The sequence below is a fragment of the Neomonachus schauinslandi genome, chromosome 11, assembly GCF_002201575.2.
Source record: "Neomonachus schauinslandi chromosome 11, ASM220157v2, whole genome shotgun sequence".
Classification (NCBI taxonomy): Eukaryota; Metazoa; Chordata; class Mammalia; order Carnivora; family Phocidae; genus Neomonachus; species Neomonachus schauinslandi.
This window is the reverse complement of record NC_058413.1, coordinates 5758410-5770824: the sequence shown is the minus strand read 5'-3', so window position 1 is coordinate 5770824 and position 12415 is coordinate 5758410. Positions and strand designations below refer to the sequence as shown.

The following is a 12415-nucleotide window of genomic DNA, read 5'->3' as shown; positions in this document are numbered from 1 at the left end:
CAGGGCAGCTGAGGGGCCAGGCCCCAGCAGAGGCAGAGCGGCCAAGGGACAGGACTGGGGCGGGCCCAAGAGCGCCTGGAGGCAGGCAGGGCCGACAGCCTCTCACCTTTACACCTCGGACTCGGAACTCGGCAAGGGCTCTGCTCATCTTGGTGGCAGCCGTGGGGTGGTCTTTGCCGTGGGCGATGACTTTGACGAGCAGGGAGTCATAGTGTGGGGATATGACAGCCCCTTGGAAGGCAGACGCGTTATCCAGGCGGATGCCCATGCCCTCTCCGCTCCGGAACACCTGCGGGCAGAGGCGAGCAGAGTCAGGAACTGGGCCGGGAGTAGGAGTCCAGATGCGGCCCCCGGGCCAGGCTGGACGGGTGGGAATGTGGCAGGGCGCCGGGCCTCGCACAAGGGCGCCAAGTCTGCTAGCGAAGTTCTGCCTCATTTCCGCCAGCGAAACAAGGGGCATCCCGCCTTCTCTGGGTGCCACACGGTCACTGCTTCCTTCCCCCGAGAGGAGCTGGCAGGGGAGGGGGCAAGAGAGGGTCCAGGACAGGACCTTCCCGGCCAGCCCCAGGGCTGCAGGCCCAGAGCTCAGCAGAGCACGGAGAGCAGCCCTGGGCAGGCAGGGGCCGAATCCGCCCAACCTTCCACCCGCCTGCCTGACCAACCCTCTTGCCTCTCAGATTCATTCATTCCCCCAGACATTTGTGCCCACCACATGCCAGGCACCAGAGTGAGTGGCTAAAAGAGGTGTGTGCCCCCTGCTGGGCAAGGGGGCGGACAAACAAGGAAAACTGGACTGGGGACAGGGACACTGCAGGATGCAAGCTGGGCAGGGAGGGAAGGCAGGCCAAGGGGTTTTTGTTTTAACACACACAGTGAAGGGATGGGGAAGGCCTCAGTGTTCCCCCCCCCCACCTTCCCTTCCTTCCAAAAGGGGAGAATGGGAGGGAGAAGGAGGGGAGGCAGAGGAGATAAGATACTAAGAGCAGGGAGAAGGGCCGGACATGAGGTGCGTGCCCGCATGCCCAGAGAGGGAAGCAGGGCAGAGAAGGACCTGGGTCCCGGAGGCAGACTCATGGGGGCGGGCGGGGGTTCCAAGTAGCAGCTGGACGGAGACAGGGTCCTGCGGGGACAGAGGTTCGTGGTGTCTGGGGTAACAGGTACACACATGAACATCCGTGATGCGGCCCGGGCTGAGTCCCAGCAGGGCGAGCCTGCACCTGGGCCAGGGGACCCCTGTGAGGCTGAGGGAGGAGGACGGGGAGTGGGAGGGACAGCCCAGGGGGCTTGGGACACCCACTGCACCATGTTTCCGCTTCTAAGGGACACAGGCCTATGTTCGATAAAAAGGAACTTAATAAAATATTTAAGGGTGAACGCTCAGCTGTGAGCAGGAACTGTCAGCTAAAAATATTCTGTGGTTAACCAGGCTCAGAGGAGCCAGGCGTTGGAAGTGGAGGTGGAGGAAGGCAGTGGTGCGTCGCAGGGCTGCCCCTTCCCCGCTGAGGGCAGAGAAGTCAGGGGCCCCCACTAGACAGCACTCCAGCCTTCAGGCTGGCCCCCACCTTTGGACTTGGATTGGTCCAGAAATGGAATTCCAGTGGCAGCTCTCTGCCTCAAGCCTCCCAGCTCTGCAACTTTCAGAATCCAGATCCTCTCTTTCCCTCCCCGCATCACTTGTTTCTCAGAAGCCCAGTATCTGTCTCCAAATCATCCTGGCCCTCTCCCTGGGCCAGAACCTGAGCTCCCGCGCATGTCCTGCTTCTTCAGAGGCTCAGACCAGATGGGGAAGCAGTAAAGCAGCAGAGCTGGTAGGAGTGCTGCCGAAGGTTCCAGAAGTATTCTGAGACAGCGTGAGCTAGAGGGCCAGGGGACAGGCACCCCGGCGGTTCAGAGGGCGCCTGCCCCAAGCAGGCCCAGAGGCTGTGAGTGGGGGGGGGGGGGGAAAAGAGAGGGGGAACAGGACATACTCCCGGGGGCAGAGGCACGGCAGGGCCGACCTCCACGTCTGCCCACCCAGCCCTGGGCGGCCCCGATCCGGCCTCCTCCCTGCCTTCCACCTTCTCCCTGCCGCATGACTGCGGCATTGATCCATAATGGGCGCCTCGCTCAGCCTGTCCTCTCCACTGGGACATCTGGGCCCCAGTCCTTTGCAGCAACCCCTGAGTCCTGCCTTGCCAACACATTCCCTCAGACCGAAGGCAGGACAGAGGCCACTGCTCTGTCCTTGGGCTCTCGTAAGAAGCCAAAATCGAGGGCCTGGGCTTCGTTTCTGGGGACCCTACATTTGGCTCCACCCAGCTGGTCTGCTCCCTGTTCCACACGATTCACTCCCTGGTTCTTTAATCTGTGCTCATGGCTGTCTCCCCCTGGAATGCTCTCTCCTTACTCTTGGACAGAGCCCGGCTCCTGCGTACCCTCAGCCATCCCAAGCGAGGGTTCCCTCGCCCCTCTGGGCCCACAGGAGGGTCTCCCCGCCCACAAGACCAGGGCGTGTTCCGTGGGAAGGCTGACGTACCTCGATGCGGCCAGTGTCCGGCTGGAAGCTGCGCGCAGGGTCCTCCGTGGTGACCCGGCACTGAATAGCACAGCCGTTGATACGGATGTTCTCCTGCCGCAGGCCCAGGTCAGGCAGGCTCCGGCCCTCGGCCACGTGGATCTGGGCATGGACCAAGTCCACACTGCAGGGGGGCAGGGAGGAGCGGAACATGAGGCAGGGGATGGATGAGGAGGGTGGTCCCCACCCCTGCCTGCCGACTCTTCACCCACTCCTTCCCACCAGACCAGCAGCCCCTGCCCGGTGCCCACTTGGGTCAGGAACTCCAGGCAGTCTGAATAAGGAGGTGGCAGCCAGAGAGGGGCCAACTGGAATATTTGCATCTACCTGTTCTGGTACCCACCACCAAACGGCCCCTCCCCATACTCTGCCCGACTTTCTCCCTAGGGTCTCTGTCCTCCTGCCTCCCCCAAAGCCTCACTCGATGAAGCCAGACTTGAAGGCTCAGACACTCCATGCGGAGAGCGGTACGCACTACACCCCGACAGAGGCAGGGGGCGGTCTGCAAGAGAGCGGGGTTGTGACCACGGGGCTTGCTGAAATGGGAAACACAAGCCGTTGGGAGGGTCCATGAGGGGATGTGCCGCGGGGAGGGTGCCGTCCTCCCGGGATCTGTGCGGTGGCTGGGCTTGTACCCAAGACCCCACCCCATAGGAGATCTTAGTGCACAGAACTCTCCAAGTGTGCATGATTTTATAAGCTCAGCCTCACTGACTGCCATGCTCCTAAGGACAGCGACAGATTTCGAAAAAAACAAAAACCAAAAAAACTCAAGGTTTTAAATGTATTGTCACTGAGGCTTGTGACGGGGACAGCCTGCAAACGGCACTGGCAGATTTTCCCCGGTGTCCTATAGAGCACTTCACAGTAGTGAGGACGACTACCGTGCATCCCTGTACCCACACACCACGGACTTAGGGCTGTGTTCTTTTCAAGCTTGATCTCCACGATGATGCTCTGAGAGTCTGTCATTTCTATCAGAGGAGGAGGAGCCTGAGGGTCAGAGAGGCTGCAGCTCACCCAAGCTTTGCGTGGATAGTGGCCGGGGAGGAACCTGCACCCTGTGTCTGTGGGGTCTGTGTCTTTCTGACACAAAACCCCTACTCCTGAGCAAGCACAGACTTCCACCCTTAACACAGCGGGCTTGTGGCAGGCCCGAGATCAACAACAAGTTTACAGCGGCGCAATCGGGCAAAGTCTCATGGAGCCAGAATCCAAAGCCAAGGCGTCCACCTCAACTCAGCCTTTACCTCGAGAGGACAAGGAGTCTGGAAGCCTCTGTGCACCTGCTGAGCAAAGGCAGGCGCCCCCACAGCATCCTCAATCTCAGGTGGGGGTCGGGGGAGGAACAAACTGTCAGAAAAGTTCCAGGGTGAGGTGGACCGGCCCAAAGTCAGGGCTTCACACTTAAATGGCTCAAAATAGGATCTTGAAACAACTGAATGGTTTATAAAATGGGCAGATTTTTAAGTGTCTCTACTCAATGCTTATGGGAGAACAAACTGATACAAGCAGTCTGGAAACCTGATTAGGCTTCGCTCAGGTAACCACATGGAAAGTGTCTATCCCCAGAACCCTTCAGAGGGGAAGGGAAAGAGCTAGGCACAAAGATGGTAACTGACCACCCTTACGAGCTGCAAAAACCAGAAACGACCTGAGTGTCTAGCAATGGAGGGCCATGTACCTAACTTATGAAACACACACCTACAGTTTCAGAAAGAACAGTGGCCTGGAGGATGCTTTCAATTAAATAGAATAGAAATTCTACACATAACATCTCAATTGTGTCAAACTATTTATATGGTAAAATAAATAAAGATGGAACAAAACCAGGAGAGTTAGAGCACGCACAAGCAATGCTGCACTGGGCTGGCAACTCTCTTGCCCTGAGCCTCCGGCTCCTCATCTGAAACCCTGGAGATGAGACCTTCCCCCGGCACACCCGGCCCAAGCCGCCTCAGGATCCTGGTTTTGAGGGTGGAGTTCTCAATCTTTTTATTTGCTCCTTAATTCTTATAATAGGCATATAATGCTTTCCTTTCCTTTTTCCTTTCCCTCCTTCCTTCTTTCTCTTTCTCTTCTTTCTCTCTCTTCTTTTTTTTTTTTTTTTTGAGAAAGAGAGAATCTTAAGCAGTCTCCATGCCCAGCACAGAGCTAGATGCAGGGCTCTATCCCATGACCCCGAGATCATGGCCTGTGCTAAAGTCAAGAGTTGGACGCTTAACCCACTGAGCCACCCAGGCGCCCCACATATAATGCTTTTCCAATAATAATTTTTGTAAAAAGTAAGTACCTAGATCCCTGACTGCTCTCTAGCACAGTGGAGATACGCTGAGCTCCCCAGGAGCCGCTGACATGGATTTCACCAGAAACCTGGAAGCTGCCCCTTTCCAGAGGCCGCCGCCCCCACCACCCCCGCCCCACTCACTCGGTGATCTCCTCGGTGACAGTGTGCTCCACCTGCAGGCGGGAGTTGACCTCGATGAAGTAGTGCTTGCCGTGTCTGTCCACCAGGAACTCCACCGTGCCCGCGTTCTCGTAGCCCACCTGTGGGGCGGTCGCATCAGTGGGGCCCGACTGACGGGGCCTGGCAGCCACTCTGGCTCAGCCTCAGCCATCGGGCCGGTTCCAAAAGGAACAGACCGCCACATGCCCTGCCCCAATGGACAGCACAACCAGCCCTGCCCCGGGGCGAATGCCCACAGCCCACGTAGCCCACGGCTGGGCCCCTGCCTGGCCAGCTCCCCAGGACTCCGCCTGAGCCTCTGGTGGCTGCACCGGCTTGTCTGGGGCAAGATTCAGCAGCTGCCATGCGCCCCAGCCTCGGCACCCTCTCTCCAGAGGACAGCATCCCAGCACCCTCTCAGCCACACCTACCCCGGCCTCTGCTGGACCTCCTCACTCTCAGAGGGTTTTCAGAAAGTTCCCCTCTGCTCTACTCGTCACCACCTCTGGCCATGACCCAAAGAGGTGTCCGCTGAGAGGAACCAACAGTGATGATTCTAATGCAAAATTCAACCCTCATTCCAGTCTCACTCTGGTCCTACCAGAACCACAAAACAGACTTCAGTTAGCTCCCTCAAATCTGTTATAGAGTGACACGTGTCCTAATAAGCCAATAAATTAGACCCAGCTCCAGGTAAGATTACTCCTCATATGAAATAACCCAAATGTCAACTCTAAACTAGAGCCTGACCAAGCTTCATATTAACTGTGGCTGAAACCTCTCTGCAGAGCGCTGCCCCGTCTTTCAGCCGGTAAGGTCACAGAATCGTCTGCTGCCTGAAAGGTCTGCGGGAGCACAGCTCTGGAAGGTGAGCAGGACCAGGGCCCACCCTGTCTGCTGGGGAAGGCAGATCTGAGAAGATGCTCTCCCTCGGGGCCCCGGGAAGGGGAGGCCGGGGTGGGGGCAGGGTGCCTGGACTCTGAGAGGGGGTGGGCTCTCTTCTGAACAAAGAACAGACAGCGGGACCCCTGCTACAGGCCTGGCCACAGCAGGTGGTCTCCGGGGCAGGCCTGGGGGGCAGGTCACTACTGGGGGAGCCAGTATGCCATCTCCCGCCTCCATGCCCAGTAGAGCGAAGACTGGCAGAGGAGGACCTGAGGATTCAATGGGGGGCAACAGATGTGATGCCGGGGACAGTCGAAAATGAATGAGAAGAAATGCCTTCATAATGTTTCTTAATCTTGCCAGAATCCACTGGATCTCATTCCTTTTGTTCCAGTGGTTAGTCAGTGCCACGCAGAAGCTCCATCTGTGCAGAGTGGCCAGTGGCCTCTTTCCCTCCCTCTTCTCAGCCTTTCTGGACTCCAGGCTTGGGTCTCTGGGCCTGGAACCTCTGCTCTCACACAGCGAGGATCCCAAAGAGCCCGTGTCAGCCCTTTCTCCTCCCAGACGGTCCCTACCCCACCCTCCCAGAGCCAGTCACTCTGGGCCTCCCTGCTCCCTAGCAGACCGTCCCCATCCGGACAGGACCCCTGGCATGAGGCCTAAGCCAGCAGGAGCTCAGAGGGAGCCTCTAGGAACAGGCTCCTTATGTCCACCTGGGAGACTGTCCCCAAAGGCCCCTGCCCTTCACCTGCTTAGCAAGTTTGACAGAGTCACTGGTGAGCCGTGTCCGAAGCTGGGGGTCCAGGTGGGCGGCAGGGGCAATCTCAACCACTTTCTGGTGCCGCCGCTGGATGGAACAGTCTCGCTCATACAGGTGCAGAATGTTCCCGTACTGGTCTCCTAAAGTGAAAGGGAAACTCAGCTTCTCCAGGGATCTAAACACTTCCCAAATACCCACCAACCCCCACACAACTACTAGGGCCGATCAATGCCAACTCCCAGCAGTCGGAGCAATGAGCAGAGAAACCACCACCACCAAGGCCTGGGCCCTGACCAGTCTAGCCTCCACAGCCTGCCTTGGGCTGTGGCCCCACGAACGCTCACCTAGGATCTGCACCTCGATGTGGCGCGGCTTCTCGATGAACTTCTCCACAAACAGCGCTCCGTTCCCAAAGGCGGCCAGAGCCTCCGAGTAGGCCCGGTTGTAGTTTTCCTCCAGCTCCTGAGAGGCAGGCAAGTGGAGCAGACACTGGGCCCTACAGCTCTGTCTCACCCTCTGCAGGACCCCACCCATTCTCGGAACCCCAGGGTCTGCTCTGTGGGTGGCCTCACAGTCCAGCTGGGCTCCCTGCTCTGCTCCCAGCCCTGGGCTTCTGCTCACCTCATAGCTGTGCACGACCCTCATGCCACGCCCCCCGCCCCCATAGGCGGCCTTGAAGATAATGGGGAAGCCGTAGATGTTGGAGAACTCATGGGCCTCGTGCAGGGAGGTGATGGGGTCATCTGTGCCAGGGACCACGGGGACACCTGTTGGGAGACAGGCACGTGGGTCCTCTGTAACAGGCTGGAATCCCTGCCCAAACCCGCCAGCCCCCTCCTTGGACAGCCCCTCCTGAGCCATGCGGCCCCTGGTGGCCTGTCGGCCACACGTACCTGCAGCAATGGCAATGGCCCGGGCCTCCACCTTATCTCCCATCTTGCGGACCACCTCGGGGCTCGGCCCGATGAAGCGCACACCGGCATCCTGGCAGGCCTGGGCGAAGTCCGCTCGCTCCGACAGGAACCCGTAGCCAGGGTGCACCGCATCCACGTTGTTTTCCTGGGGGCAGGAGCAGTGAGAGGAGTGCAGCAGCTCTCCAATTCCTTCACACAGGCCCAGAGCCAACCCTGCGGCCCGTGCACCTCCCCCCACCCCACTTGGTTCGCTCGTTCATTCATTCATTCATTCATTCATTCATTCATTCATTCCCCTATTCACAGACACTTACTGCGGCTGGCCTGGAGGCCACGCATAGCACCCAGGCCCGCCCTGATCACCTTGGCCACCTTGATGATGTCTGGGATGTGCAGATACGCCTGCACCGGGGCAAGGCCGCGACCGATGAGGTAGGCTTCGTCTGCTTTCTGCCGGTGCATCTGGCCTGTGTCCTGCTCCGAGTAGACAGCCACAGTGCGGATACCCAGCTCTGTGCAGGCCCGGAACACGCGGATGGCAATCTCCCCTTGAAAGGAGCGGGCAAAGGACAAGACGCTAGATTCCTGGGTCCTTACAGAAGCAGAAGCGGGGCGGGGAGCTGGTACGCAGGGCAAGGGCAGAACAGGAATGCTAAGGCTGGGCTGGATACGTGGTTCCTCTCGCCGGCCCCAAGGGCACTCACCTCTATTGGCCACCATGACTTTCTTGATGGGCTTGTACTCCAGGCGCCGGACATTTGGGGAGGCAGCGGGGGCGGTGGAGGCTCGGCGGATACGCAGGAGCCTCAGGCCCCCACGGACAGTTTGGAACTTCAGCATCTGGGAAGTCAGAGCCGGGTTAGAGCAGATTCGGCAAAGAGGGTTCCCCTCAGGAAGAGTGAGGGTCCCACCCCAGCCCCCCTCCCTCATTGCCCCTTAGTGCCCCACACGAAAGCCAGCAGGCTCACCCTCAATCCCTGGCCAAGCCCAATAATCCCTGGGGTACTGACTGGCTGTAGGGAAGGGAGCAAAGTTAAACCCAAACAGAATCCAAGCTCACCCTAGCGCTCTAATAACTTTCAAAACACTTCCAGCTCCTAAAGCAATCCTGCGTGCCCTCAATGTGAGTTCGTCAGAGTCCCCTTCGGTGCCCTCTCCGGGGCCCAGCAGCCTGGGTTTTAGGACCTCCCCGCACCACAATGGCCCCTGTGTCCCTCCACTGGGGTTCCGCCTGGCCAGGCAACGACGGTAACGACAGATCTCTCAAGGAGCCAACCTGCATCAATGTGCCGTCTCAGGAAGCAAAGCCTCCGCTCAGACTTCAGGAGCACGACTTCTTCACACAGTGGTAGAAGCCTCCTTCTCTATCAACGGCCACCTGAGGTGCACTGAACTCCAGATATCACCCCGTGATCTCCCCCTCACAGCTCCACTAGCAGCCTGATCCCCTGAGATCTGCTTCAGGTAACCGGCCCACTGGGAGGGGCACGCTCTCCTGGGGGAGCCACTGGAGCCCACCGCCCTGGCAGACGACAATGGCACACATACCAGAGAGCACCCACCTCACCTCGTCCTGGGCACCGAAAGCCTGCTCTGCTCGGGGCCACAGGCAGCTCTGCCGTGGGGACAAGGCCCCGTAGAAAGAGTCCAAACTACCACATAGGGTTAAGTCAAGAAGAAGCAAAGCGCTCCTTTAGGACAAGCTCAGAAACAGAGCAGTGAACAGGAGTGGTTAAGAAACCATTAGCAGTTTCACCACAGACAAGAGAGAACAGTGAGGGGACACTTGGCCTATTAAATTAGCAACAGTGTTGTAAAACAACCAGATTTAGTGTGGGTAAGGCCTCTGGGAGACAGACCCACCAGGTGAGGTCCGGATATCAGGGCAGCTCTCTGGAAAGCTCCCTGGAAATTCTATCAAGAGCCTTTGAAATATTTCTGCCCCTTGGCCCTGTGGTTACCATTCTAGGAATTTAACCCAAGGAAATATTCTAAAATGGGAACCAAGATGGATGCAGAAAGATGTTCAAAACAGCATTATTTACAACAGCAAATAATTAGAAGCCACTTAAAGATCCAACACTAGGGCATCTATACAGATGTAATGTAACCATTAAAGATGCTTGTTTGCACAGCTCTGACGACAAGGGGAATGCTTGTGATACAACGTGATGCTACGGAAATTAAAACGGTAAATAATATGACTTCAGGAAGCTTTTTTTAGGCAAGGAAAATAACTGGAAAGAGCTCTGTCAGACAGCATGTCACTCACGCCCATGTTCTAGAATTGGTGCAGTGTTGTTCTTTTCCTTCTTTATGCTTCTCCATACAGTCTATACCTTCTCCACTGGGGATGTCATTTACAATTAGCACAACGGAGACATATATGGAAGGGATCGGAAGATCTTTGTGGAAAAAAGCTAAGTGGAATGTCTGAATCGTCTCCCTGGGGGAGGTGAAGGACTCCCATATATCCTGCGAAACAACAGTGAGGCTGGGCCCCCTCCCCCCCACACACAGCGGGGCCACCTCACCTTCCTCACCTCTTGCCCCAGGTGAGCCAGCTCCAGGTCTTCTTTACCTGTCTACAGGTGAGCAGCCTCATGGCCCGGGCCAGTGGCACCAAGATTCTCAAACCTCTGGAAGTTTCAACTATTTCCAGGGAGGCCCAATTTTTTCTCCCACCTGGGTGGGTTTGCTCCTGCTATCCCTCAGGCACTTACCCCGTCATCTTGTGTATGAACACCCCCTCATACTCCCTGCTTTTTCCAGATACAGAAAGGGATCCCTGGAAGCTGTGCAGAGGGTGGGCACCAAGTGCCTCCCAGCTCACAGTGAGGAAAAGAGGGAGCCTAAAACACCCACGCAGGCCTCAGAGCACCCCCCCCACCACCACCACACACACTCCCATGTCTGATTCTCACAGACCCTGCAGCCTGGCCTTCCCCGGCGAGACCACCTTACACACCAAGAGCTGGGCTCTGGGCCAGCGACAGAAGGACCAGGGATGAAGTAAAATGTCCTCTCATTCCCAGAACATGTCCACCCTTCTTAGAACTTGGCTAGCTCAGCACCCAGCCTCTTCCCTTGTCAAATCCTACTCTCCTCCTAGACCTGAAACCCAGGGATGGGCGGTCAGTTGCCTGGTGCCTCCTGAGGCCTTTCCAGAATCAACTACAGCTGGAGGAAACCTGAAGGACAGAGGTGGGCTGCCTCACAGAACCCTCTTCCTCCGGGAAGCAGGACATTCGTGGGTCGTGTGTGATGAGTCCACTCTGGCTATGTTGAGCTTGTGGGCTCTGGGATGGGCCAAAGGGAGGTGCTGAGTGGGCAGATTCCACTGCTCCCTGAATCTCGCCCCCTCTCCCAACCCAGAAGGGAGGAGAGGCCCCTGTGCAGTGCTTGGTGGGGGAAGGTGGGATGGAGGCAGGAAGCTTCACTGTTGGAGGCACCTGGCCAGACCCACCAGTAGAAGCAGAGCCCCTGGGGTGGGAGCGGAGGGCAATGGGGAGGCCACCGGGTACCAGACTCCCTTCCCACAGCCCTCCTAGAGGGGCTGCCTCTGGCATTAAATGGGGCCCCTTGCTCAGAGATCAAGCCCTGGCATCGTGGAGTGACCTGAGTGCCAGCCTCACCTCACACTGGCACTTTCCCAAAAACAGCCTCCGGAGTGCCGGCCTTCCCTCGGGCGCTGTTCCAGGTGGCATCCTTGTCATCCTCACACCAGGGCAGAGAACAGCCACAGGTGCTGGTCACAGGTGAGTGGTGTGAGGCTGGGGCCAGGCTCCCAGCATGGGTTTTCGGTGGGTGGATGGTAACTAAGAAATCCTCAAACTCATGGACAGTTTGGCTAAGAATCTCCCTTAAAAGCTCCAAGGGCCTCGTTAACCAAACCTGGCATCTTGGAAAGCCCTGGAACCCTTGGGCTGGGGAGGCTGATCTCCCGGACAGGACAGCCTCGCCGGCTAGATCTCCTCAGGAGGAGAGGCCGCTCAGATGCGGCCCAAGCACAGCAAGCGCCTGGTTACCTGCGCCAGGCACACCATGTCACCTTGCTCCACATGGGGGATGCACAGGAGCAAACATCTCCTTCCCTGGCCTCAGCGATGGGGAAAGAAGTCGTGAGTAAGAGAAAAGCAACAACCATCACCCGCAGACCCCTTACCCTGGTTTCCTCTCCAGAGAGCTGACCGTCCCAGAGAGGCCTGTTCGCTATTTTTTGCAAATGCCAGCTGACAGATCCCTTTCCTTGGCCTTGGGGTGTGCATTAGAGACAGGGAGCAAGACGGCTTTGACTCTCACTCGGGCCGCATAAACAGCACCCTGCAGGCAAGCGGAGGCACAGTGAGGCAGGGGGTGTCTGCAACACCCGCTTTCTCCCCGCCACCTCTCAGCACGACTCCACACTTCCTACTTCTCTCCGAGCTTCGATTTCTCCGCCAACACTGGATCAATAAGCTCAGCGCTCTCCTTCGAGAAGGCAGTGGTAACAATCAAGTCAGGGGGCGCCTGGGTGGCTCAGTCGGTTGGGCGACTGCCTTCGGCTCAGGTCATGATCCCAGGGTCCTGGGATCGAGTCCCGCATCAGGCTCCCTGCTCTGCAGGGAGCCTGCTTCTCCCTCTCCCACTCCCCCTGCTTGTGTTCCCTCTCTCGCTGTGTCTCTCTCTGTCAAATAAATAAATAAAATCTTTAAAAAAAAAAAAAAATCAAGTCAGGAAGGTGCCTACAACAACCTGTGGAAGGAGGGAGGGGAAAGGTCGGGGCGCCTTCTGCCCAGTCTTGATGGCCCGCCCGCTTGGCTTTGAGGACACGCAGCACTCCCAAGCTCTGCCTACGTGCCAGGCCAGTGCTGGCA

The 12415-nt window shown here is 57.7% G+C and overlaps 1 protein-coding gene across 1 annotated transcript in view; it reads right to left on the bottom strand.

The window, feature by feature from the left end:
* PC (pyruvate carboxylase) overlaps positions 1–12415 on the bottom strand; it is a 97453-nt gene that overhangs the window by 14608 nt on the left and 70430 nt on the right. Inside the window, exons 3-11 of the mRNA XM_021685580.1 lie at positions 8264–8399; positions 7923–8107; positions 7539–7704; positions 7267–7412; positions 6990–7107; positions 6634–6785; positions 4983–5101; positions 2516–2678; positions 107–289 (exon numbers count right to left, since the gene is read on the bottom strand). Of these exons, the coding sequence (XP_021541255.1) occupies positions 107–289; positions 2516–2678; positions 4983–5101; positions 6634–6785; positions 6990–7107; positions 7267–7412; positions 7539–7704; positions 7923–8107; positions 8264–8399 (1368 nt within the window). The remainder of the gene's footprint in view (positions 1–106; positions 290–2515; positions 2679–4982; positions 5102–6633; positions 6786–6989; positions 7108–7266; positions 7413–7538; positions 7705–7922; positions 8108–8263; positions 8400–12415) is intronic.